General features: G+C 41.4%; 2 protein-coding genes across 8 annotated transcripts in view; one reads left to right on the top strand and one right to left on the bottom strand.

Annotated features, from left to right (window-relative positions):
• dlgap2a (discs, large (Drosophila) homolog-associated protein 2a) overlaps positions 1–19,732 on the bottom strand; it is a 160,601-nt gene extending 140,869 nt beyond the window's left edge. For all 6 annotated transcript variants that reach the window (XM_053844318.1, XM_053844319.1, XM_053844321.1 and 3 more), the window contains exons 1-3: positions 19,592–19,732; positions 12,703–12,757; positions 12,487–12,534 (exon numbers count right to left, since the gene is read on the bottom strand). In XM_053844318.1, coding sequence (XP_053700293.1) covers positions 12,487–12,534; positions 12,703–12,757; positions 19,592–19,609 — 121 coding nt within the window. In that variant the 5' untranslated portion in view covers positions 19,610–19,732. The remainder of the gene's footprint in view (positions 1–12,486; positions 12,535–12,702; positions 12,758–19,591) is intronic.
• Positions 19,733–20,109: 377 nt separating this feature from the next.
• On the top strand, positions 20,110–26,627 carry LOC128747421 (glutamate-rich protein 1). Of its 2 annotated transcripts, none has more exons than XM_053845301.1 (6): positions 20,110–20,380; positions 20,645–20,776; positions 20,859–21,002; positions 21,980–22,348; positions 23,351–23,545; positions 26,507–26,627. In XM_053845301.1, exons 1-6 carry the CDS (start codon positions 20,362–20,364, stop codon positions 26,593–26,595), a joined length of 948 nt encoding a protein of 315 aa, XP_053701276.1. In that variant the 5' UTR covers positions 20,110–20,361; the 3' UTR covers positions 26,596–26,627. The 2 variants fall into 2 exon arrangements, with proteins under 2 accessions (XP_053701276.1, XP_053701275.1); XM_053845300.1 differs by having other exon boundaries at positions 21,977–22,348.
• Positions 26,628–27,139: the final 512 nt, after the last annotated feature.

The following is a 27,139-nucleotide window of genomic DNA, read 5'->3' as shown; positions in this document are numbered from 1 at the left end:
CTGCGGTGGTCCCAGCAGGACCGCTACCGCCGGACACTCCAGTGAGATGAGATCACCTCCATCTATCTTCATGACTGTCTTGCTCTTTATTGCTTTCGAAGAAGTGCTGCTTTCACCAGCGCTTCCTCTGCCGCGCGAGGAAAACCAATATTTGTCCGTGCAGAGCCGCCGCTGTGATTTGTAGCGCGGGGACTAAATTTTGCGGACGATCGAATGTTTACGTTGATGAACGCAGGAGCAGGAGTGATCTTAGACGGCCCATCATCGTATATGGATGAAAGGAATTTTATTATCGTGTAGCTTTACGACCTGCATCTCTTTTTCGGTTCTTCTAGGATGATAAATCTTGAGAAGCACGGAGGAGGTCATTGTTTTTTCAACAGGACAACATGCTTTACGACAAGGCTTCCTCTACCCCGTCTGGTTCCAGGTCACCACCAAACCGTGTCCCACTGTCAACATTTTCTAAAAGGCTGGATAACCCCTCCGGTTAAGCCCAGGAAAGCATTGAAATGTAGCAGCTCTAGGTTTCAGTATTTGATCATTTAATGAGGGATGGGCGACATGGACAAAAAAAAGTTATATATATTATATTGCATGTGTTGGGACACTACAGTCTCTCTTGAAACTGTTTTATCATGTAACTTATTAGTGGAGTTTGTCTCCAATATCATTATTTGTTTATGTTTAAATATAATAGTTAACTAAGTGTAGAGATGAGAAATTCAGTGTTTCACGTCGCTGGTGTCTGACAGACTGCTCTGCCAGTTTTATTTAGGAGTTAAATTGAGCCGTCTGTCTGCTGTATCTCATGTCTCTTCACTAACTTGAACTATGGAGCAGTCTGGACATATTTCCTAGATGCTATTGAAGAAATATTCGAAGAAATGTGAATAAATGATCATCTAGTCATATTCTATTCTCCAAATCATGATACAAAGTGTCAGTCCTTTGTCTTGTGTGATGAAAAAACCTTTTTCACAATTCTCTCTCCTAAAATGGTTGTTGATGTGAACCAAGGCAGACCACCGCGTCAGTGAACCTATGAGGACCACTCCATCTAATAAAATAAACACCGATCCAGAGACTCAGAGTCGACCAGTGTCATTTGCAAAGGTTCCCTGCATTAAAAATATATATATTATATTAAAAATATAATAAACCGCGATCGTGAACCAACGTCCACCACACTCTCCACAACTGTCGAACACTGCGGATCTGGAGAGCGCGGCGCGCCGTCGTGGTTTCGTCATGTTCACGTGTGCAAGTCCAATGCAGCAAGTAAGCCACATGTTTATTGAATTTATTGCGAGATGCTGAATTGTCATCATGAATTTTCATGACTCAATATCATTTTTCATCATTGTCCTTGAATAGTCTCCCACCCTGTTATAAACTGTACACGCAAACTTGCACAAACATGCACATACTAGGGAAACTTGTAGCATGCATACAGGCCAGCCCACTTCAGTGGAATTCAAGGATCCTGCTGCTAGTATGTCATGATAGTTTGACATAGACTTTCACTTTATCTTCTGCAGTTGAATAAATACTATTACTGCTCATATTTTTTCCCAGCTTCAGTCTAACAGCAGAAGCCACGAACAGCGGCTTTTGAAATGTTTCCCCAGCAAGCTTTATTTTCCTTGAATCAGCCCTGAGTGAATATTAAAAACACACCAACAATTTTCTACACAAAAGGCTGCAATGAAGTTCTTATTGAAAAAGGTTGATTAGATTTTGGAACGTTTTCATACAAATTGTTGTTTGCCATTCAACTGTTGCAATTTTATTTAGAAGGGCGAACACAGTCCAGGCCTTTGGTAAACAAGTCAAGGTTAGATCTATTCCTCATCATTTCTGTTGATGCAGCGTGCTGTGATGGCGAAGTCTGGAGCGTTCACCTTGTGCATATAAGATGCAAGTGGGCCACACACACACCTAAGGACGTCAACTGCCTACTTGTTGTTTACGACACAATAAGAAGCGAAACACGTTTATCCTCCAGTTACATATCCTCTTTCCACAAACCCTGGGGCCTTTAGGGCTGCAGTAAGGCTGCCATTTTAAGGTAGTACTTTATTGAAACTTGATGATGGTCAACGACAACGACAAAAGACAATATTATGTAACACATTTTTTTTTATTTTTATAGTTTTATAGTTTCTAATATAAAATAATAAAATAAAAATGCATGTTGAGCCAACAATCGAAACACTAATAACAAGGTTGCATTGAAGATTCATTCATTCAAGATTCTCATTTTCCAGATTCTTAATATTTTAGCCATGGAACACAGGTCAACTACAATAAGTAAACAAAAAGTATTTCTGGAAAGAGTTTCTGTTTGACTAAACCGAGACTAAATTCTTGTGACTTTTAGTGGACTAAAACATGACCAACAAAAATGACATGCAAATGACTAAATGTGACGAAGACAAAGAGTTAACTTTAGCACCAGACTAAATTGAAAAATGGGCAGCAAAAAACTTAACATAACATGAAAACTGAGGGATTTTCCCAGCGGAGTAATCCCAGCAGGTTAACGCGCTGAGGAGAACCCTGGAATTTTTAACCCTGAACCAAACACCCAAGACCACCATCATATCCTTTAACAACCTTTACTGTTGAGAGTTGTGTTATGCAGTTTTACGTTTTTAGAATCTTCATGTATAGACGCCATTTAAGGCACATTTTAGTCACAAGGAAAAGTCCCCATTTTTAACATATCCAAGGAGTCCTGACCTATTTTGGAATGCTTACATTAAGACATTAGTTTCTATAGTGGACTTTGTTTTTACAAGAAATCTAGTGTTTTCTTTTACCGCCAGCTGTCGTAGCTTTCCTTTAACACAACTTGAAAATGACTCTGTATGTTTGATTTTAAAACACACATTTTAACAGTTTGGATGAAATATTCAATGCTGTGAATGAAACAAATTGCACAGCTTATTCAAATGCAATCACTGTGGAGGACTGAAGTTTGCAGTCAAAGTGTTCTATTCTAGCTCCGAGATAAATGCTACAACGACAGCCATACGGAGAGCAGAGTGAGGTGTTTAATCTGGGAGATGAAAAGCCATTTCTAAAAGATTCTTGTCTGGTTTATAACCCTCTTCATCATGATCATGAATCGAGGTGCACAGTAGGAAAACAGCATTTTACTTCAACGCAACAGACTCATAAGAGTCGAAACAAAGTCCACAGATTGGTTAAAGGCTCAGACTGATGCATCAACGGTGAAGACAGAGCTGAGATAAGACAAAAAGCGAGGTATCTATGGCCACTACCATTCGCACAATGGTGATGTAGCGCTTACCACAATAAGCTCCACTATTTGGTTTGTTCTCCATTCCTCTTCATTGAATAGGTTTATTTCTGACAAGTTTGACTGTTTGATTCATTTTGAAACCAAAGATCTGGAAAAAGGAGAACACAGCTTCTTCACATTCCAAATAAAGAGCTTCCATGACAGGATTTGAAACTGCGAGAAAGTTTGCCGTGAGATTTGTATTCATGAGATTCAGGCTACTTTAATCCTTCACGTCTGAATGACTCATCCACCAAACCAACTAGATTTAATAGAGCGGACATAGAGTGTAATATAGTGCAAAGACGCCGGCGCTGAACTTTAATATCGCTTTTGGTTTTCAACGTTTTGAATGGCGGATTCATTGGGGTTCTATTAAAAATAGATTCAGCGGAAGCTTTGAATTTGAGCATCAATTCCTGGCAGCCACACTAGTAGAAATAATGGCTGAACAAGAAGTTCTAGTAGCAGCACCACAAAACAGAGCACTACGAGGAACCTGATGGGTAAATCACAAAATACAAGCGCAAGCTTGAAAACGAAAACACAATTCCCAAAACCAGGTCTAAAAACCTTTCCAAAAATGAAAGCACAATAACAAATCCAAAATGATAGCCATAATAATTGTAGTTGTGCTTTTCTAATGTCATATGCCCTTCAGGACCACCATACATTACGCAAAAAAAGTAATAAATATTGCTCACATTTGTCACATTTAGTGCTGGAAAACAAATTATTTGTGTTAAATCCACTGACCACCAAACAAAACAGGCTTAACTTATGGTTTTGAACCTTTGAAAATGAATCTCTCTTTGAAATAATGCTGCATCAGCTTTGAGCTAGTTTGTTTTCTGAGTGAACAGTTACATTATTTTCTCATAATTGACCATAAGAGCTTTTCCAGCCATGGAATTTTGGATCAAAAGAAGCAGCCTCACAACGTCACTGAGGCACAGAAACCTGAGTCACACTAACAGAAAGCTTTTGTCTCTCTGCGTCCTTGAAACTGTAAGTGGCCGTCTCTGGAGGTGAACTGCGTGTGTGTGGCGAGAGATTCAGATGCCTCACACGAACCCGAATCTGTGGCCAGTAATAAGTGTCAGCAGTAATTGTGACTGTTGTTTGGTCCTGTTATTTATGCAGACGTCCTGAAGAGATGACCTCAGCGACATTAACTTCAATCAAGAAACACGAAAATACAGAGTCAAAGATCCAGAGACGCTGACGTCACTCTGACAGGTGACTTCAAAGCAAAGATTCCAGCCCATTTCATGTTGACGGGGACTGTTTCTGACAGGGGTGATGGTTTTGCTTGACACTATAAACAGACAAGTGTGAAACAAAGCTCGTGGCGAGTGGCAATCTAAAAACTCTGACACATGTGACCATCAGAGCGCGGAGGACAGCGTGCCATTTCTCACCATCAACCCCACACGAACACCCCCCCCCCCCCCCCCCCCCCCCCACACACACACACACACACACACACACACAGCAAGGGCCGGCGAGGATTTCAGATGAGCTTTTATGACTCTCTCCCCTGTTACATTAAAACCAAAAAGCCACAAAAGGATACTTTGAGTGAATGCAGAGAAGGTAGTGGCAGCTTTTTACCCTCATTCACCGCCTGAATTATTATGGAATAAAGTCAATTAAGCATTAATGTTTGCATAGCTCATTTATCATCGCTGCTTGTTAATGAAAAGCCATCTTCTAAAACACAGTGTAGTTGCTCTTGCTAATGGACATTCCACTGCCATGGTTAACACTGCATCCCCCAGGAATGGTTTGTACGTCGAGGTTTGAAGTTTGCAATGGAGAACAAAACAAACCTCATGTGACGCTGTGAAGGAGCGGAAGAGGGGCCATCAACTCGTGCCGTTATGAAATCGGCACACAGCAAAAGATAAACATAACATTTACTTTACCGACCAACCCATGTTTCTATTGTGATTTAGATTTTTTTCTGTGCATATTTATATCCAAAATGGGGCACAGGAGTAGATTTTAAAGGTTGATATCAGATACAGTGGAACCTCGGTATTCGAACATTCCGGACTTCGAACAAATCGGAGTTCGAACAAAAATTCCGAGATTTTTTTGCTTCTGATTTCGAACGAAAATCCAGAACTCAAACTCCCCAGAAAAAATCGAACCGATCATCTGACCGATCAGCTGACCCACGACACGCTTTGTTATTGTGTACAACGCAGCCTCTGTATGCAGACGTGTCCCGTTAGCTACATTTACTGACTGTTTTTTCTTCATATTGAGGTGTAAAACCTTTCCTGTCTCTGCACTGGACCGTGGTAGAGTTGGTTGTCTCCCTTGGAGATAAGGTGAGGAGTTCTGCCACTTGGAAGAGACTTGGAGTAGTGCTGCAGCTTTTCCAGGTTGAGAGGAGTCAGTTGAGGTGGTTGGGGCGTCTCATGAGGCCAGCTGGGAGGAGACAGAGGGGTCGACCCAGGACCATGTGGAGGGATTATATCTCTCCACTGGCCTGAGAGCGTCTCGGGATCCCACAGTTGGAGCTGGTGGATCTTGCCCGGGAGAAGGGGCGTTTAGCACGACCTTTTGAAGCTGCTGCCCCCACGACCCGGCAACGGATAAGCAGATGAGGATGGATGGACTTTCAGAGGTCCCAATGAGTTATTTAATGAAAGAATATCACATGATGCACAATTTTATGTAGTGTGTCGGGTGTTTCTCTCTCCCTTGGCGTCAATCGATTTCCATCGTGTACACAGGCAAGATGACTCCAGCGCTCTCATCCACAGCCATCAACGTCTGAGTGTTTAAAGCTGGACCAAGATGGAAAACGTCTGCTCATATTTGCAGTGCAATTTTCTTGGCTTCCATCAAACTTCCAGTCGCTGAAGCGCTTGAGGAGTTGAGGGGAATTATAGAGTTGTCAACACAGCAACAAAGAACGGACACACCTCCCGCTTCTTTCACTTTCAGCCGCCGCCATTCATCTATTAATGGGCAGCCTCAAACAGGGTGACTCGGCTGCAAATCTTAGCCTACTCCCCGATCACTCATGATGTCAGGGACAAGCTGAGACAGACAGTCCGGGGAGACCAAATGTCCTCCAGTCAGGCGCTGTGAAGTTCACTGACAGCGGCCGCTAAGGGACATGCAGTGCATGTTGACGTTTTAATGCAGGGCCAGGTATCATTGGTGGGGTTGAGGAGGACTCCGCAAGTTTTTATCTAGGAGGGCGCCTGGGCGTCTGTAAAACAGGAAAAAATGGACGCCCGATTCTCGACCGTAGCTTGGCCGCTAGATGCTGTCATATACCAGCGTAATCTGGTGGCCAAGCTACGATCGAGAATCGGTCGTCCATTTTTTTATGTTTTGCAGATGCCCAGACGCCCTCCAAGCTAAGAGCCTACTTCACTGTCATCCACAACGCTCAGTTTCCCTTTTGTCTCCACTAATCCTTCCACGTCTATATGCAGGTGTACAACCCAGTGCAAGCACAGAGACGTCTTTTGTCCGTATCCCTCTCCCGGGGGCGTAAACTAACCATGGCAGGTTTCTCATCAGGATCTTTCCTCAGCATATTCTGAAGCACAGTCCCCTGCATTTTGAGGGTTAATAATAACTTTGTTATGGGCTTATTTTGAAGCCAAAAGTCATTTGGTAGCTTGGGACTGTATCTGTTTTCCGTCCGCAGTATATATGAGGCTGGACACGTCATCGGATCACTTACGAGAACGAAGACACCGTGAGATTGTTGACGCCCTTAACAGATCTAATGCTCCAGGGAAAGCTTACTTGACAAGTTTGCATGAGACAACCGCCCCAAGTTTTAGTTGCATTGTTAAAGAGGTAAAGGTAGTGTTTTTGCTGGTGTATTACTGGCCTTGTGTGTTCCTACATGTAAACGATTGCGACGCACCGCCAGGGCTTAAATGAAAGCCACCATGCTTTCAGAAAACACTTGCTTTTAAAGATGAAATCTCACGTGAACAAACACATTAAAACAAATGAAAACATCAAATCACTCCTTTGCTGATAGAATAGCAGCTGCCTGCTTCTTCCCTAAATAGTTCTCACACCATTTGGAAGTGTGCTTTGGGTCATTGTTCCGTTGTGGGATGAAATTGGCTCCTATCAAGCGCTGTCCACAGGCTATGGCATGATGTTTTCAAAATCCTTTTCCTTTGTGCAAATATCCCACTTTAGCAGCACATTAACTCAGGTGGCGTCAGGCACTCTTGTTCTGCATCTCACAAATGTCCTTCTGTGTGATCCAAACATCTCAAACTGTGATTCCTCTGTGCATAACACTTTTTTCTAATCCGTCTGTGTCTTTCTTTGCCACTATGCCCTGAAAGGCCTGTCACCTTGTCACTGTTGACACTGACATTTTGTGGGTACTATGTAATGAAGGGATGGTTGGATTCAAACGCAGAATCTTCTTGCTGAGAGGCAGCAGTGCTAACCACACTGTATAGAGTAGCGTTTTTCAACCTTTTTCAAGCCACGGAACACTTCGTTCATTGAAAAAATCCTTGGTAAAGCGGAAGCTTAGTCAAAAGTCCTGTAGAAAATCCCTTTTAATTTGCAAAAAATTGTAGCGACTGACACGCAGTGATTTTGGCATGCTTTTCACAGGAAGAAATTGCAGAAAATGTATTTGTTTAAAAGTATTTCCACAAAGGCGTGGGACATATGGCAAAATACATCACGATTTATTTATAATTTTAAACTACTGTTTCGATTTTATCATGTCTTTTGCATGATTTTATTCTAGTTTGGCGAATTTCCATAGGAGCGCATTTAAGTTTTGCATTTAGATTTTAGCTATCTTTAAAACAGCAAAGCAAATAGACAATCTACCAGTGTGATTTAAGTTTTAAAGGGAGACGTCACGTTAGACATTAGCTCTGTGGCGCTGACTGCCTTTAGCGTCGCGGGTCCGCCAAGGAACAATCCATCATTCTGTCGTGAAGGTGTGTGCTCATGTTAGAGGTCCATCATGTTTAAAAACTCAGGAGTTGAACATTTGACCGTCTTCTTCAGTGTGAGTGATGAACAAGTAGCGTTACATACATCTAGTGTATAGGAAGATATAGTATATATATAGTATATAGTATATAGAAAGAATGTGATCTCCTCCGTTGGTAGCTTGTCAACAGGTTGTAGTAGTTCATGCTTTAATGTCATCATATCGTCCACCTCCATGTCCAGACAAATTGGGTGAAACTGGATCATATCCCACGCACACCTGACATTCTCACACTATTGAACACCGATTGAAAAGTACTGGTATAGAGAACCTTAAAAAAATAAATAAATAAAACATCCAATTCCCGACAGCCCAGAGAAGTCAAACAAAATATGCTCACGATCCAAAAAAAAGTGGTCAAATAAGAACAAAAAAATCTTAAAGGTTAGATCTTGGCAGTCTAAGAAGGTTGTCCTCAGGCTGGGATTCAGGTGTGGACCTCTCCAGTAGACAAATGACAGTTTGTCCCATAAATTTGTCAATTTCTAGTTGCGGCAGCATCTAGAGAACTGGGCTCTGGAAACAGTTGGCTGCTTCAACTCTGCGGAAGAGGGAGGGAGGAGGCGTTGAGGGAGACTGACGGAGGAGAGCAAGAAGGCTGAGGCTGAGAGATAGCGCAGGATTCATTATCAGCAGCAGTTGAGAGTTTCGGGAGACATGAGAGCCCCTGTGGGGTTTCAACACGCAACAAAAACATATGCAGGCCTTGTGATGGCTCTCACTTGCTTCCTGCTGATGAACTACATCAATAAAAGGAGGTTCTAACTTGAGGAAAATAGAGAAGAGAATGGCCAGGTAGAGGACAGCTGAAGCTGGTTGGAGGTGGGAAATACTGAAAGAAAAACCTATGCACCCATGCACAGGGGGTAGAAATGAGCTGGACAGTGAAGAGAAAGGAGGCGACTGCGACACCATGGTTCAAAACATGCTGTTCCCATGGCAACACCATCTAAATATGAAGATAGTTAGCCAAAGTTGAAGTCTCATTCCTAACTTGGTCAAACAGTTGCAGCAGATTGACGGGTGGCAGTCGCAAAATCTCCACAGTGCTTATTCGGCAAAACTTTCCAGGGAGATAAAACAGAGAATTCGAGAGAAACCGCAGCAAAAATCTTTCACACATTCACACGCTAATTACCGTCTATAAATAGTAATAGCCCGATTTTGGGACAATGCTGCGCGCTCATCAGCACAAAACTCCCAGCTCGTTGACGTATTAGAAGTAGAGGGACACGCTGATAACAGAAAGAGTGTGAGATTATGATAAGCCTCATCCCTTCAGTTTCTGTGCACAAGCGTTTGAATTTTAGACAGAGAGAGAGAGAGACGCAAAGACTGGAGTGTGGATTTCTTGAGAAACGGACTGCGGCAAAGCCCACCACAAGAGAGCGCTATTGAGTGGGAAAGGCAGAAAATTATTTTTTTATGATGTAGCTGAATTGTTCTCTTCGCCTTTCGTGGCCTGTTAAGCCATTCCACCACATGTTACTATGGAAACAGGTAGGTTGATGGAAAGAGTGGCGAGCCCTCCGACTGGGTGTATCGAAATGATGATGTATGGACTCCAGGGATGTCGTTTGACAAAATCAGATGTGTGTTTGAACATGACTGCCGAGTATCAAAGAGAAGCCCTGCATGCTGTGTCTTCCTGACAGCTCTATCCATCAGAATAAACACCGCTTTTACACGGGGTAAACTGAAACAGAAAACCTTCACGGTTCCACTGTTCTCAGCTGCAGTCTCTGCCACAAATTGTACTTTTATCCATCAATAAGTGGGATTTACTTCACTTCATTAAGAACTTTCATTCTGTAATTTTGGATTTAATACTGCAGAAAACATAGAAATTGGCATCTGCATTTCATTTATTTTATTTTCTTCCTTCCTTCTTCTGCCGCTTATCCAGGGTCGGATCGCCGAGGCAGCATTCGGAGCAGGGAAGCCCAAACTTCCCAGTCCGCACAAACCTCCTCCAGCTCCTCCCGGGGGATCCCGAGGTGTTCCCAGGCCTGACCGGAGACATAATCTCTCCAGCGAGTCCTGGGTCTTCCCCGGGGTCTCCTCCCGGTAGGACATGCCCGGAACACCTCCCCAGGGAGGCGTCCAGGGCGCATCCGGATCAGATGCCCGAGCCACCTCAACTGGTTCCTCTCGATGTGGAGGAGCAGCGGCTCCACGCCGAGCTCCTCCCGGATGACCGAACTCCTCACCCTATCTCTAAGTGTGCGCCCAGCCACCCTGCGGAGGAAACTCATCTCAGCCGCTTGTATCCGCGATCTCATCCTTTCGGTCATGACCCAAAGCTCGTGAGCATAGATGAAGGTGGGAACATAGATCGATCTGTAAATCGAGAGCTTCGTCTTGATTCAGCTCCCTCTTCACCACGACGGTCCGATACAGCGACCGCATCACTGCTGCCGCTGCACCAACCCATCTATCAATCTCACGCTCCCCTTTTCCCTCACTCGAGAACAAGACCCCGAGATACTTAAACTCCACCACTTGGGGCAAGAACTCTCCACCGACCCGGAGAGAGCAAACCACCTTATTCCGGTCGAGAACCATGGCCTCAGACTTGGAGGTGCTGATCCTCATCTCTGCCGCTTCACACTCGGCTGCAAACCACCCCAGTGCATGCTGACGGTCCCGGTCCGATGAGGGCAGCAGAACAACATTGCCCGCAAATAGCAGAGATGAAATTCTGTGGTTCCCGAACCGAATCCCCGCCGACCCCTGGCTGCGCCTAGAAATTCTGTCCATGAAGGTAATGAACAGAACCGGTGACAAAGGGCAGTCCTGGCCTTTATTTTATTTCAATTATCTACATTTTTTTTTTATTGAAGAAAAAAAAAATCTTGAAAATTTGCATTTATCAGATAGGTTAGGTTTGAATGAACCTTTATTTATTTATTATTATTATTATTATTACAAACCAAAATATATCTACAAATTTTATTGTGATGTAATTTTTGGGTGAAAAGTGTTTTTTCCCCATTTCTTTATAAAATAAGATTACATTAATTTTAGCTCTGCAGTACATTGTGACCATTCAGTGATGGTTTTAGCTGATAATCGATTTCAGGGCAAATGTTATTACTGGGGCTGTTTGAAATAACACTAAAATCGACAAATATTCTTCAATAGAACTTTCATAGTTGGTCACCAGCAGTGGAAAAATCCAGCAAAAAACTGGAAATCTTCACTTCATCAAACACAACATCCATTCCAAACTTTCACTTGACAAACTCGACATCAGTCCCACAGTGGAGTGAAGCAGTTCAACACAATCCTTTGGACACCAGGGTCGCAGTTCCGACACAGGCAGTTAGATGTCATCGTTGTGCAATATTCCATGAGCCAAAGCACTTACAGTAAGGAATTACCTTCCATCATTTTATTGTATGCAGCGTTTTATAAATCACGTTTATTTGGCTTGATACCGGTTTAAATCCTAAATTACACCAGGAACATAATATATGCGATTTTAAGAACAATTTCCTCTTTGATTTATTACTTTTACATTTTTTAATCAAACAGTATCATATTTTAAAAAAATAGGATACAGACTATATGAAAGTACACATTATAAACAAGGTAACAAACTCACAAGTCTTGAACACAGATGAAATTAGAATGACATTGTTTGGACAAAAGAAAGGTTATTATAACAAAACCTGGATATTTATATTAATCACCACAGTGAAATAGCTTAACAGGTATTATCAATATAGATGTATCCGCCACACATGACCAGAGGTGAACTCTGGGGTTAGAACTGATGAGAGTTTATCTTTATTTGACGCTTTCCGCTCGATTAAACTCTGCAGACACACCGACTGGAATGTCAAACCCACTCATCAGCCACCTGAGGTTGTAATTAACATCTGACCTGCTTTTTGCATTTTCCTGTTCCTTTCTAATCTGCATAAACGCAGATAATCTGTCTCCAACGTCCCGGCAAACATTAATTTCACGCTGAGCGATGCTTCACTCACGACTCCGGTGGCAGGCTTCAGCGCGCTAAACTCTGTCTGTGGTTGTGCTTCATGGCGGCAGGCGCGACAGCCAAGCGTGAGTTTTTAAGACGCAGACGTAACACATCAGTTCATCACCATTTCAATGAACTTAACTTTGATTGGAAACATAAAGCAAGTTATACCTGAGTAAATCTCCCGGCTCTTCAGTTTCATCAGCAGCTTCTTCACACCTGCCAGAAGAGGAGCACTTTCATCAACTTTCGTTTGTTTTTTTTTTATTTCCAAGATTTCACATGATTCCACTCCCAAATAAATGTTAAACTCTTGAACTTTGCATGAGAAGTCGATCAGTTTTCATCATGAATGAGTGCGTTTCAGTGTGAGAGGGCAGCTCTCACCTGTGTGCCCGTCTGGTACAACGCAGCAATGCTTCTGCAGAAGTCCTGGCAGCACCTTTAAACACAGAATGAAACACATATTAGACAGGTGCTGACCTATAAACACCACGTGGTCAGAGAGAGTCTAAGTGACTCCATCTTAGATGGAGGCAGTGGAGCAGGAAATGATGGCCCCGGTGTGGATTCTCGGTTGGTTAATTTGGAAAGGGATCGCGGCTTGGATCGACAAACTGTCACAGAAAACGGAGCATGAAAAATAAATATGACACTCAACGAAATGGCTGTGATAAAATAATGCTAATGAGCAGCATGAGGGTTATTGAAGACTCAGCCTTGGAGTGCGGACTGTCATGGACGGTGTATTGTTGGAAACCTGATCTTGGCACGCCTTTGAAAAACTCATTTTACACAGTAAAGTCATTTTTCAACCATTCACCACTCAAGGATTCACAAAATTGGTATTCTTTAGCTCCTTCAGCAAGAAATCACACAACAAATTTCAGCATCAGATCCACATGTGGTGCTCCTCAAGGCCTTGGACCTGAACGGTGATCCCAGATTTGAGCTTCTCACAAAGCAAAAGCCTGCCCACATTAGCAGACTTCTGTCATTCAGAGGCTAAAAGGCTAATTTAAAACATTTCTGTCAATAGATCTTTAGGTTGTTAACATAAAAAAATATAAATGCACCACACTAACTCAGACTCATCTCTCTCGCCAACTGTCATTCCAACCATCGTCGCATGGTCTCATTCATAAGTACAGCAAACAAGAAGTCAACTCCCTCAATTGGTGCAGCTCAAAAACATGCTGGTGCTATCTGACACCAGACATGTCTAAGATGCCTCATGTTTCAGAGGCTGAAATGAATTCCCAATCCGCTCCTCCGGCTTTTTCTTTCTGTATGGAAACAAATTTAGGACAGGAAATGTCATTGCTCGGTCTAAAGATCTTTTTTGGGCTGATCAATACAGCAAAAAGACTCCACAGCTGCATTTCGGGGAGTTATAATCAAGTCCATCATTGGCTCAGGAAGAGTGAGTGAAGTGCCAAAGACTTTCAAAGAGAGTCACTCATTCACATATTAGACACATAAATCAGGCATCTGCTCTAGGACACTTGGACACTTTTTGATGAAGTTTGAGTGGCCAGCAGTGACCAACAACCTCTATACACACTCACACACACTGTATATTATGATCCATAGATCATCAAAACTACAAATATGAAATGATTGTGCCATTAACTGTCACAGCTTTACAACGTATATTTCGCACCTCCTGAAAAATTCCAGTTTGAATGAGCTGATAAAAACGTCTTCTTCACGAGGTGAGTCAGGTGTTGCGAGGCTCAGTGCTTTATCTGGAACGATTTTTTTTTTCAGGGCATATTCTAGGCATCAATAATTCCAAAAAGAATCATGGTGCGCTGGCAGAAGAGGATCCCTGGGGTAAATAATGTATTTCTAGCATTATTTCTCAGATCTAGTTTCTTATTCTTTATATAGAACTAAGCGTTTCTGCGTATTCTCTTTGGACAGGTGGCTCATGCTGAGGTCACATGATGGACACATGTTTTGAATATCATTAAACTGAGCAAGTAATCTTCATGTACAGGAGAAAAACGTACAGATAACAAGACACTGATGCGTTCTTGGAAACTGGGCAGCTTTTTGTGAATGCCACATCTTGGGACAGAACAAATAGAGGAGCTAGAAGGAGTAATGTGTCCTCATTAGCCTAGAGAGGAACAACCAAACGCAGGTGAGTCACATGCTGTTAGGAGCAGCAGAAGAGCCTCTCTCTCTGATATCAGTTCTGAGCGGAGAGTGCAGGACATGAGAGCTGACTACTTCACTGGGAGTTGTTTTGTTAATGACAGAGACGGCAGCACACAGAGGGGACATGGAGGAGAGATATGATTCTCTGTCTTACACCCAGGGAAGCATTCACCCTCAAACAAACCATCGATCTCCTCATCCTTTCATCGCCAGCAACGTTCAATTATCACAAGAGATGAAGCATAAAATCCCGCCGCCCGCTGCTGAGCGCCGGCGCGTGACTCCTCTTGAACTAATGGAGATCTGAGAGGAAGGATTGGGAGTGGAGTCGCACCAATTCGTTTGAAAGCTCTTTCTATCTGCCATAAGCTCTCTCTCTGCTCCCCTCTTCCTCGGCCAAGTGCTCACATGAAGTAGGGCCCAGATTGAGGATGAGATAAGCAGCTGTTAGCAGGCGACGAGCAAAAGGTGGATAAAAACGAAAAGCACACAAGTGGACATTAAAAACATCTTTGAAGCGTGCTGGGATAAGAACAGGCACAAAAATTGCTCGCAGCTATTGACCTTCTGGCTTGCAATATGAATGAAATACTGCTAGAATCTGTTAATAAGATGTGCGGAAAATTAAATAATATATAATAAACATAGTTCATCCACATTTTGTCATGGTGTAGTAACACATTTTCCCATTTTTCACCTTGTTAAGACAGTTTCAGAAACAAGTTAAGATACGACAGCCCCTCCAAACAATCACTGTACATAATGTGGACCCGCCCTGACTACTTCTTCCGGGAAAAAAAAAATGTTAATTCAGTTTTGGTTGTCACAAATACAATGGAGCACTCAGGCACCTCTGCCGTTTTGACAAACCATTTCACACATACTCGACACCTAGGGTCACCAAACTGCGCACCCACTGCATTCCTCTTTGGTGACACCTGCTCTACACGATTACCCCAAATTCAAACAGACCAAACACCTTCCGCCACTCGAAATCCAACCACATCCTCAAACCATGACGTGGAGGCAGCTCCAAGAATAAGATGACGCCATTTGCCATCCATTGACAGGCAGGAAACGTCCATCCAGACATCATACCGAAAGTTTGGCAAAAAGGCAATTCAAATTCTGAAAGTAATATATGCTGTGGTTGGGGCAATCTAGACAAAAGACAGAAGAAAAATGTATCTTAAAATGTACTTAACAATGAGAATATAGGAAGGCGTGTAATAACGCTGCGACAAATATCCTTAAAACTAGGCATGCTCCAATCAGGATACCGATCACATGGATTAACAATGAATTTGTAATTCAAATGAAAAGACCTTCTGTGTACATGACGTGAAAACATGCACCTTAAAATCATTTTAATTCAGACTTTTAGTATACCTCTTCAAGAAGGCAAAAAATAGGGAAAAAGACTTAAAGAATGCAGCAACTATTCTGTCAAAAGGACAACTGAAAAACATTTCATTTGATGTGAGACATCGCAGTTTGGTGAATCTCTTGAGACTTTCCTATGTCCGTGAAATATTTGCATACTGGCCGCTTGTAGCGGGACTCCGAGACAGAGAGCGCTGCATTTGTGAAAGTATCAGATTCAGGTGGCTGAGGAACACTGCGCCTAACTCCAAAACGGCAACGGACCCAGTTTCTGTTTCCGTCTGCGCATAAACGACACCTGGAAAAGGTTGGGTGAAGTTGATAATTATTTCTTGTCATTCCGAATGTCACACTTGGACTGGCAGGTGTTGCTAAGCGTCAGCTGCGCTAACAGCATGCTGCTGAGGAACTAGCAGTCTCACTTTCATGAGTCCAGAAAACTCTCTGTGCTCTGTGAAGTGCTGGAGATTTAAATGGCATATTTCATTTTAACGCACTTCCCTGCACAGCATTTTCCCGTGCATGTGCTGCAGGATGCAAACTTTAAATGACAGATTGAAAGAATCTTCACAGCAGACTGCTGCTTCACGGCTGCAAGATGGGAGGAGCGGACGCCGGCAGTCACACGTGACAGGTAGCGATCGATCGGATATTACTACGTTTTATTTATAGATGAATTCTTTATTTGTACATTATTTTATAGACAGAAATCATAAATATTGGCAGGCCCCACAAGACATTTTTCCAATGTCTTTTATTCCTTCATTTTGAAGGACAGCAAACACTGTTAAATGAGTATTAAATTAGCTGATGAAAAGTAAGTACTTAAATTAAGCTGTTTAATCGGGCGATGCACAGTGTAGTCACAGGAATCTATTGATTCCACATTCATGATTATAGAGAGCAATTCTACCATGCCAATATATTTAACAATGATTCTCAGGTTTCAGCGTCAGACAAAGACGTGGTTGCGAATGTGCTGTGCCCCAAGCCAACACTAATGGTATTAAGATGTACACTCTACAAGACAGACAAGTCAACTACACTTGGAACCGCCATGTGCACCTTCAGGGAAACACTAAGGAGGAGATGCTTTTACAGCCTCTGTGTTCTTACATTCACGCCAGTGTATGGTGACAGGAGGCAGAAGATGGCTCTCTATGAAAACAAGTTTGTTCACTCTACTTTTTTGGAGGCTCAGGGTAGAAGCACTTCAAGTTAATGCCACTGAGTGGAAGCCCTGGTGCCAACTCAAAACAAGCTAGCGTCCAATTGCTTTCAATTGATGAACAGACTTTTGGGGGAAGGAAAAGCTAAACCTGAAAATCATGTGCTGCGGTTGCATGTGAATGCAACTGCTGAACGGTATTTTCGGCGCCGTTCAGCGCCGAAAATACTGAACAGTGGTGAGGTAGATGACGCTTCATGACAGTAGTGAAAGGGCTGATGAGGCTTCATGAAACAGTGTGCTGCTTTTTAGAGGCCACCAGATGGCACTGTCTGTTGGAAAATGCTTAGACTTGAACAAGCAGTTCAATGACACCTCATCATTTCTGAACCAAGAGCGCCATCTATTGGCTTCTTGGTTCAGAAATGTCTCATCCAGAGGCCAGCAATGTGCAGCAAGCCAAGTCATCCAAACGTGATATAATAAGTATGAAATATAATTTTGTAAACCAAAGTCCTTATGAATCCATCCCAGCACTTTTTCTTCAATCATCATGTGAATTCTAGGGACAGAATGTTACTTTTTCCTCCTCCGTCATGTAGGCACGTATCCCCAGTGACTTGACAGAGGTTGTAACTGAGCGAAGGACTTCCACGGTTTTGAAACCGAGCCAGCCAAGGGAAATGCGACCACCCCCGCCCACTTAGCCGCGAAATGACAACTAATTTATTTTTCACTCTCGCAGGGTGAGCAGAGGTTACTTGATCTCTCACCGGCCTTTTAGTAACTGTCCACCCACAAGTGTCTCGCAGTCTTACGGCGAGTCCGTGAAAGCTGACTTCACAACCTTAATGTGTGCAAACGAATACAGCTCCTATGATCCTTCTCATTGATTCCAGCTAATTACAAATGCTCATGACTTCTTGTCACCACAACTGCTGCTGCACAGCAGTTCTTGCTGCCTACATAATGAATGAACTTCAGAGACTGTAGCTGAGAGAGGAAAACTCGCGGAATCCAGAAGAAAAGGTGAGCGAGTTACGCTCTGACAACAAACAAAGCAAATGAACAGCCAGTTTGCATTTTAAAACCTTATGGGAATAAAAGATTAATGTAATTTGTCTTTTTAATAGGTATTTCATTTTATACTTAAAACTAACAATAATGAAAAGATCCTATGTACACAAATCAAATTTGATGCTAAAATGTTTTTATTGGGCATTTATCCTGCAGGAAATAACTATACCAAATGTCATATGTATGGATCTTTGTTTTTCTGAAGTGGAAATGTGAAAATCCTCCAAGTATTCAAAACCGGTTAACTGAACTTAGATCCTGTGTTGTCATGGAAAAGATGTCTTTTTTGATCAAAGGGATCTGGAGTACATTTCTGCAATATCTCAAACATAGAAATCTAGACTAATGTGGACTGATGTTAAGAGATTCTCGTGCCCTTTGCAACTTGATGCTTGTTATATGCAGCTATATATACAAGACGGACATTGGACTTTAAGTGAACAAACAATTGTTATTTACTGTTTTTGTTTTTTTATTTTATTTTAATTCCGTATTTTCTTTTCTTTTTTTTTCTTCTTATCCACTCTGGAGTTTTTTTGTAAATAGGTTATATAAATAATAGTTGGGTTTTTTGTCACACAGCCGAGATCTTGACTGTGTATGTGCATTTATATGATTATTATTGCGGCTGATATAAATGAATAAAAATATTGAAAAAAAAAAAACTAACAATAGACTACAACATACAGATGGAGCAAGGAGGCAGCTACTGAAGTAAAGAGGCCCAAACTCCTCTCGCAAACATACAGTAATGATCAAGTTTTTATTCTGTAAAGCCCCTTCATTTCATTCTGATTTTTCATTCATACTTATATTTGGCTATGCTTTATCAGTGGTATTGTGCTCGGAGTCACAGGTATATTTCAGAGAAACCGGGCAACACTGCAGATGTGAAATGAATAAATAAATAAAAATCACCCTCACCAACAATATTCATTCATAAAAAAGCTGAGACTCCTTTGAGCAATCAGAATATTTGAGCTAGAAAGGCTTCTGACACTCAGGAATCACATCTTCTATTGAAAAACTAGATGAGAATGAAATCATCTCCTTTCATTTCACCTCACATTAGTGCACCTTGGGCACTGCAGTATTAGATGAGCATGACTAACACCCTGACAGTGTTTTTCAAAGCCAACCTTGTACTAAAATACCCTTCAGATCCGCCCGCAAATATGCTCATTCAAGGCTCAAGGTTGCTAGAGAGGGAGTGAAGCTAGTGACTAGTAAAACTGAATACAATTAGCCCACTGATAATGTCAAACCTAAAGGTTAAACAATATTTTATTGTTGTTTAATTTACCCTCATATAAAATTATATATTTCATTTTGACAACATTTCACGACTGACAGCAAGTAAAATGATGTATGCTTTATGAACATAAGACACATATATGAGAAGACAGAACAATAGAACTCAAGTAAATTGTACATTTATATTAGATACTTCAGAGGTTGTGCGTTGTGAGGTTGGTTCCCTACCTTCTTCAGAGCGGACATTCTAGGCGGATGCTCTTCTGTCAGACCCCACGCACATTCTGAAGTCTCAAGTTTGAAGGCTGCGCAATTCCAAACTCTGTTGGTGATGCTGAACCACGAGGTTCCTAAATCTTCATCCCTTTCCCTCTGTGCAGCGGAAAAGCTCAGCGCATGCGTGGAGTCGCGGTATTTATGTTGTCCCGCCAGAGAAGGCGCACTGCCGTCATACAGCTTTATTCCATTAAAAGTTTTGGGTCATTTTAAAAATAAATACAAAAATTATCATGTCAACAATGTGGCTACAGTGTAAAAACAGTGTTGATTTTGCTTGTTTAAGATAAAGCTTCTTGTTTGAGTTATTCCAAATTATTCAGCACGTTTCAATGCCGTATGAAAGAATGCATTGTCGTCTCTCATTAAATTTCTTTTAAATCAATTTTATCTCCTTAAAAAAAAAGTCAGTATCATGCGCTTTAATTTCAACGGAAGCAGGGACAACTACTTCCTGTGTACTTCAAAATACAATAGCTCCTTGTCGGATCATGAGAACGGTCACCTCGGATGAGAAAAACTTGTTTCTTTCTTAATTGTAGTTCAGTGTTGTCGCGTAATTTACCGTATAACACATTTTAGATGGATTCTATTTTTCGCTGCGAGCTGATTCGTGTATTCGTTTTATCATGCTAAACTATTAGCATGCTAACCTCGCTTGTCTTGAGGATTGTACTTGTACTTCTTCTAATATAAGCTGCCATGTGAATGGTGACGGTGATATGGCTCTGAGGAAAGAAGGTGAGGATGACAGAAACATTCTTATATTTTGCAATATTTCGACAGTATATGTGGTCGGCTGTTGTTAGCAAGAGTGTAAACAAACGTCGCGGCTTAGTTAGTTGTGATGGAATCAGAGTTGTTCATATCGCATATACTTCTTTGCGATTACAATACCAAAGTGCACTTTATATGGAAATTGTGATACGATGTGAATTTGTACACACTCTGCTTGAGTCATCTCTTTAATGACATATTTGATAGAGTGTATTGTGGTGTGTACAGTCTTCCAATCGAAGGTCCTTCAGAGGCTTTACCCAGCACCCCTCAAAACCAATGAGCCGTCATGTGGTGTGGATGAGCTGGCGAAGAAACCTCATGTCAATCGAAAACGACTCCAGAAGGATGTTCTTCAGAGTAAGACAAAACGTACTCTTTGAGTCAAGTATAGCCGTAAAGTCACTGAATATGTTATAAATGTTCTTCGTTCCCTCGGCAGATCGTACTACTCCAGACTGTCCAGCTGGTCCGGTCAAGCGAATATACACAGCTCTACCTTGTCCTCCGAACTACATTGCAGATGCTGAAAAATCTGACACCATTCCCCTGCTTGGAAATGCACAGAGCGCTGGGAATCTAGCTGGTATGATTATTAAAAACAACTTTAAGTTGTTTGTTACGAAAAAGTAAGCCTAAGAAATCCACTATAGATTTGTTCTTGTTGTAGAGAAGTGCTTGGGGTGGAAATACTTCACCTGGTGCACCTGAAATTTGGGATTATAGGTTCACACTTTTATACCAACATCACTGAACTACAAAACCTAAGAGTCTATTTCCATTAAATTGTCTACAGAATATCTACATCAGATGAAAATATACTTCAACAACTTGACGTCAGGATTTCCTTCGTTAATTCCATGTGCATTTTCTTATTTCTCATGTTTAGTCCATGGTTATTTTCAGACAGTAGGGAATTATTATCTTTTTTGTAACGTTATCATGCTAATAGATAGAATGTATTATGTTATGTTATATTATATATGTATCTGTAAAAGGCTTTAATGTTTTATTGAGAATGAAATCCCATGATATCCATTTCCATCTGCGCAAATACAGCTCTTCTTCCTGGCAACTGGTTAATACTTGGGCAACTACTGAATATTTAAATAGTTTACTAGTCAATGACTTTTTGGTGAACATGTACTGGTTGACAAACACACACTTGTGTGATTATGGTGTTGTAAGTAGACATTAAATGGGAACATGTAGAATTTATTATCTGCTAATTACAGCCATATTGACAGCTGACTGGTCACAACTATATTAATTAATAGTCAACTTGTCGACGTATGATGTGCACGGGTTGATGGGTCGGTTGAAGTGTTGTAAATAGTAAAAACAACATTGTAATTGCTCACATTATGGTTTAAATAATTTGTTGTCCCATGGTCCCGAAGCCTCAGCAGTTGCCGACTCAATGAGCAGTCGGTTATAGTCGACTGTGTCAACTAGTTCTGACCGCTCTGTTGAGTAAATTTTTCGGTGATAATGTGTGACATTTTCCTAGACAAGAATAGTTTTTGTTTTTCTCTGAATACTGTCTCTCATTACCCACAGAAGAAAGTGTCCCTGATTCCAATGAAGAGTCTGACTGTGATAATAATTCAAGCCAGCAGAGACGGCGAAGAAGACGGAGGAAAATGAAGCCAACTGCTCATAAGGACTTGGAGAAAGAAGAAGGTGATTTTATTAACAGGTTGGGCGCAGTTGAGACTCAAGAGGGTGATGGAGCCCACCACATCAGTAGGAACAAGAAGAGAAAGCTAAAAAAGAAGCGCCACAAGGAAAAACTGCTCTCACTGGGTTTGATGCCCAGAGCTGCTGCACTGGAGTTCACATACCAGAGAGGTGGCGAGGTAGACGATCAGATGAAGGTTGCACATGTGTCCGACTTCCTCAGGACCACCATGGAGATCTACATGTCAGATTGTGAGTATAAAACCCATGCAGATCTTTTTTTCCTTCCCTTCTTGTTGCAATGTTGAAGCAGCAATAGTCTCCATCTTTGTTAACTTCAAAATGTCAGGTCGCTTTGACACCAAAAAAGGCTTGTTCTTTTGGGTGTCATACTTCACAAGGTCAATGATGTTATTTACTAATACGTTGTTAAATACTGCTGAAAGTCCTCAGGCGGACTTGCCATCAAAACGTACCACAATAATGCATTTGGAGGTCTGCTTATTCATGAAGTTATGCACTGTCATTTACTTGAATTTTGCGCATTAAGAGGTGCGTGATGACGATAGTGAAGTGCTTAAAACGTGCATTGGTGGTAATGAGTGGGAGAAACCGTTTCTATGCATTATCTATAGCATTTTTTTCTCTGTAAAACAAAGGTTAATGGCGTCCACAATAGTTCATGAAACAGTGTTTTGATTTTCTTTTACAAAACAGGATAGTATTGCTTAAGTAAATGAGGTTTAATATCGCCCAACTCCAGCCTCCTGCAGCCCCATAGTGAGTATAACTACAAACTGCTCTCTACTTTATCTTGATGTAACATGCTTAAAAAGTTTCTTCATGGGGGAAATGGTGTGTTTAAATAGTCATCATTAATGGCCAGCATGCAGCACGGGCATCGTTCATCTCAAATAATTGCACTCTATAGTCAGAGTTTTTTAATAAAGGCTCAGCTGTGGCTTGGTAAACAAGTTCATTACACGGCAGTGTGAGCTGAAAATTAAAACCTGACCTGCAAGCTAAAGGGATTTCTGGGGACTCTGATGAAGCTGTGCTGGCAGTGATGAATGACACGGATGATGCGCTGTGTACAGGCTGATAGAACTTGGAAGTGTATTGATTCTGCTGCTGAGGGATGAAGACGGTTCATGGAAATTTGCTTTAATGTCTTATTGCATGTCTATGCTTCAATAAAATGCCAGTTTAAGTCGCGATGTGTCTCCATTTTCTTTTTTGTTTGCATTGTTTAAGCTGCATTAGTGACCAAGAAGGTTCCTCAACTGAGCGAGACGGTGGAGAAGTTGTTGAGCGACCTTGTGAGTGGAAGTAGACCGCCCTCTCTTCTGCAGAAGATCCATGAGCTGAAGGTGCTGGCCCAACAGAAAGATGGAGAGAGGCTTGCAAGAGCGCTGGAGGACCTGAAAGACGACACACTGATGACAGAGGGTGAGATGCAAATGATTGCTTTCTAACTTGGAGAAGAAATCAAGAAATGCATGATCAGTTCATTAAGTTAATAAACAGATTGTAATATAATACTCAACACTGGATGTAGGTTTTTTTCCAATATGACACTATAATAATAATATAGATATACACAATCAAGATGTCGGCTATGTGAAATAAAAAACTGTTATTTATATAAACTATGTACAAAAAAAGTACAAAGTACAGAATTAAAATAAATCAAACAAATTAGACAAAAACTGTGAATAATAATTGTTTGTTCACTTAAAGTCCAATGTACGTCTTGTGTATATAGCTGCATATAACAAGCATCAAGTTGCAAAGGGCACGAGAATCTCTTAACATCAGTCCACATTAGTCCAGATTTCAATGTTTGAGATATTCAAGAAATGAATCCCAGATCCTTTTGAAAACACTTTCCTTTCCTGCAATCCAAAAAGACATCTTTTCGATGGTAGGAGCTCAGTTCAGTGAACCAGTTTTGACTACTTGGAGGATTTGCACATTTCCACTTCAGTGCTATCATGCGCTTTGCTTCTGAAAAAAACAAAGATCCATACATATCTGTTGGCATTTGGTATAGTTATTTCCTACAGGATAAATACCCAATAACACTGGATGTAGTTTGGTAAAACTGATGCATATTCAAAATCAAAATTCTCTGATGTAGGATGTGAAAAGTGAGTTGAATCTATGGATTTTGAAGTAAATCCATTTCCATCTCCAAAAAAGTTCCGATTCTTGTCCATGCCTGCCTCCTCAGTCACATGTTCTGTTCTCAGCCTGCTCTGACTTCCGGTGCATCTGTGTCTTATGCTAACTTGCATGTTAGCACTTGTTGATCTTGCCTTAAATTCACCCCCGGAGAAAACAATCTCAAGCCCCCAGACACGGTCTATTTACCTGTTTGTGTTGGTGCTTGCGCGTGGCCGGCTGAGTGAGCGTAATTGGATCAGCAGGGACTTGAGATGGCAGCTTTTGTGAGAGTGTGGGAATAGGAAAGGCAGCTCAGAGATCAGGACAATCATGTAACTGTTCACAGACAAATCCACAGACCAGACAATGCAGCATTAGTCGGCAGTGGAAGTCCATCACAAGATTCTTACCAGTCTTGATCTTGATTTCCATTCTCTCTGTTTCAAGGCTATTAAACCAACAAAATGCACATTTTTGGAAACTACAGTGTTAGAGAAGTAAAGACAAACTTCTTTCTGTAATAATAGCATGCAGAATTGTGATTTTTAATCGCTTTAAGTCCTTGTCACAAAACAAAACCAGGACAGATGCTATTTAATAATTCCAATTGCTGTATGAAGAGTTATGTTTGTTAAAGAGCTTTACACGATAAATATGCGAGCTGTTAAACAGTGTCATAATAGCATCTGCTGTAATAACCCTGGCCTGGTCTTTTCCCGACACAAAACCTTCTTCACAATGTTTCCTCTTGATCACCAACTGTCTTCGCATCTGTCCTCCATCCATGCTCTCCGCAAACTGTGACTCAATCTCAGCCTTGCTCCTCTGCAGATGTTTTCATGTCAAACAATGAGGCTTCATTGCTGTGAATGACTCATTTTCAGCTTTCATACACCAGATTCCTTAGTGGAGCTTGTGACCATCTGCAGCTGGAATAGAAGGATTCCTTCGGATCAATTGACTGTGTCTATTCAGTCAATACAAACAACAGCAAGAAACGCTCTATACTGACACAAATAAAAAAGGTGTGAAGTGGATGGATAAAAGTGCTGAGTAACAGTGTTTTCATATGGCTTTTTTCATAGTGGTGTGTCGTCGCACAGTATAAAGTACAGCCCGGGGGCCAAATGCAGCCCTGCGACGATTTATGTGGCCCTTCTGGAGTCAGAGTAAAACTATTTTTAAAACTATTTTAGGAGTATTTCTTGTCCATTAAAATATATCAGAATGGAAAGTGGATTTTGAAATTCACATGCAGACAAATTGATAATCTTGAAATGGTATGTGGTTTAAATTAAATTAAAAAAACAAGCTACAAGGTAATGTTTTCTCTGGATTTTAAAGTGTAATTTCATAATCACACATGACATCATCACTTGCTTTTTATTTTCAATTTTCTCTTTACACTCTGGTTTGACGCCCCTCTCAACGGTCACAATATATAACCTGGCACCCACCTCTGTCGTACAGCATGGGTGTCCAAACCTGTTTTAGAGCATACGACATTGCGTTCATTGGGTACAAATGTTGGCCCTAACTTGTGTTAAATAACAGAACAGTTTAAAACCAATGAACCAGAACATGAGACCAAAAATTATCAGGAGTTTTTTGAAGCAGAAGTGTCACCACATAGCAGCTAAAGCTTGTGGTGTTTGAATATCATTTCAGGTTGCACTTCTAATCTTAGTTTATAGTTGCATGAAATTCCTTTGGTCACACCTTTGCAGTGACTGCGAATGATGACTTGTGTTTTAAAGGAGTGTTTCTAAGATGAATTCTTGCCACCCTAAACAGATTTGCAGGATTACCTGACGATCATTTTGCATCAGTCATAGAAAGGTTCTTCTTCTAATAGGCACATGAGCTAACTCTATTTCAGAAAGTGTCCCGTAAGAACTCTGAGAAGTTTCATTTTGGGATCGAAATCGCTCGGTTTATTGCAGTTTGTTGCTCAGCTGTTGCCCAAACTTGGTGAGCTGGACTCTCTTGTTCCTCCCCGCTGCTGTTGGCTCGTCCAGTTCCCTTCTGAGAACTGAGGTTCTGTGCTACTGCACTCTCACACAATATGTTGAGTCACATTGAGCTAGAGATACCATTCTTAAAATGCATCTGAATGATGTGTTAAGTTAATTTAAATTTTAGACATATGTTCTTTACTTACTTACTCAGTCAAAAACCTATTTTTTCCATGGATGTACATCATATATATATGTTGTGTTTATTTTATGTCTGTATGTATTGCAGAAGAAACCGCAGCAGTCGTGTCCCTGTTCCAGTATTGGATTTCCTCCATTCTACCTGTGCAGGGGGAGGAGCAAAGCCATCAACGGTGACGTTACTCTTTTGAGAGATGAATAAATATTTGTACATAAACTCCTCTCCCTCTTGTTTTTCTTTTGTGTGTGCTGCTTCACGAGGAGAGAACCATTAGAGCTAATCCTGATCTGAGGGAAATCCTTCCACCCCGCCGCGCACAGTTTTGGCAAAGTTCTTGCCGAGGTTGTTGGAAACAACTTGCTTGTTTTGTTGTGTTGATCCCAGCCAGGTTATTGGTTGAGCTAACTGTCTGCAAAATAATAAGATGCTGCTGCATCACTGAACCTTCACTGAATCACTTAAGTCTGATCTGATAGTAGCGCTCCTACTCGATCGAACAATCTGATCCATTAAGTTCTTTTTGTCACCCAACTGCTCAATTTAGCTGCGTCCCAGTATGTTGTCGAGTTACCTTGAGATCCAGAGCCACCTGCGGAGCCTGCCGCACATGTGATGCTCTAATACAGTCATCCATAGCTGGGTTGCCAAGACTGAGGTTCATGGAAAGTACAGGGCATTATCTTGTCTGGGGAGTGGCATTGTCATGGCCAGGGTCAGACT

Source organism: Synchiropus splendidus, chromosome 16 (assembly GCF_027744825.2).
Source record: "Synchiropus splendidus isolate RoL2022-P1 chromosome 16, RoL_Sspl_1.0, whole genome shotgun sequence".
Lineage (NCBI taxonomy): Eukaryota > Metazoa > Chordata > Actinopteri > Syngnathiformes > Callionymidae > Synchiropus > Synchiropus splendidus.
The sequence above is the reverse complement of the archived record's forward strand: the minus strand, read 5'-3'. Positions and strand labels throughout refer to the sequence as shown.

Coding starts and splice junctions, on each gene's coding strand:
- LOC128747421 (XM_053845300.1), top strand. Junction 20,777..20,858: donor CCAGAAGGATGTTCTTCAGA/GTAAGACAAAAC, acceptor TTCCCTCGGCAG/ATCGTACTACTCCAGACTGT. Junction 22,349..23,350: donor GGAGATCTACATGTCAGATT/GTGAGTATAAAA, acceptor GCATTGTTTAAG/CTGCATTAGTGACCAAGAAG.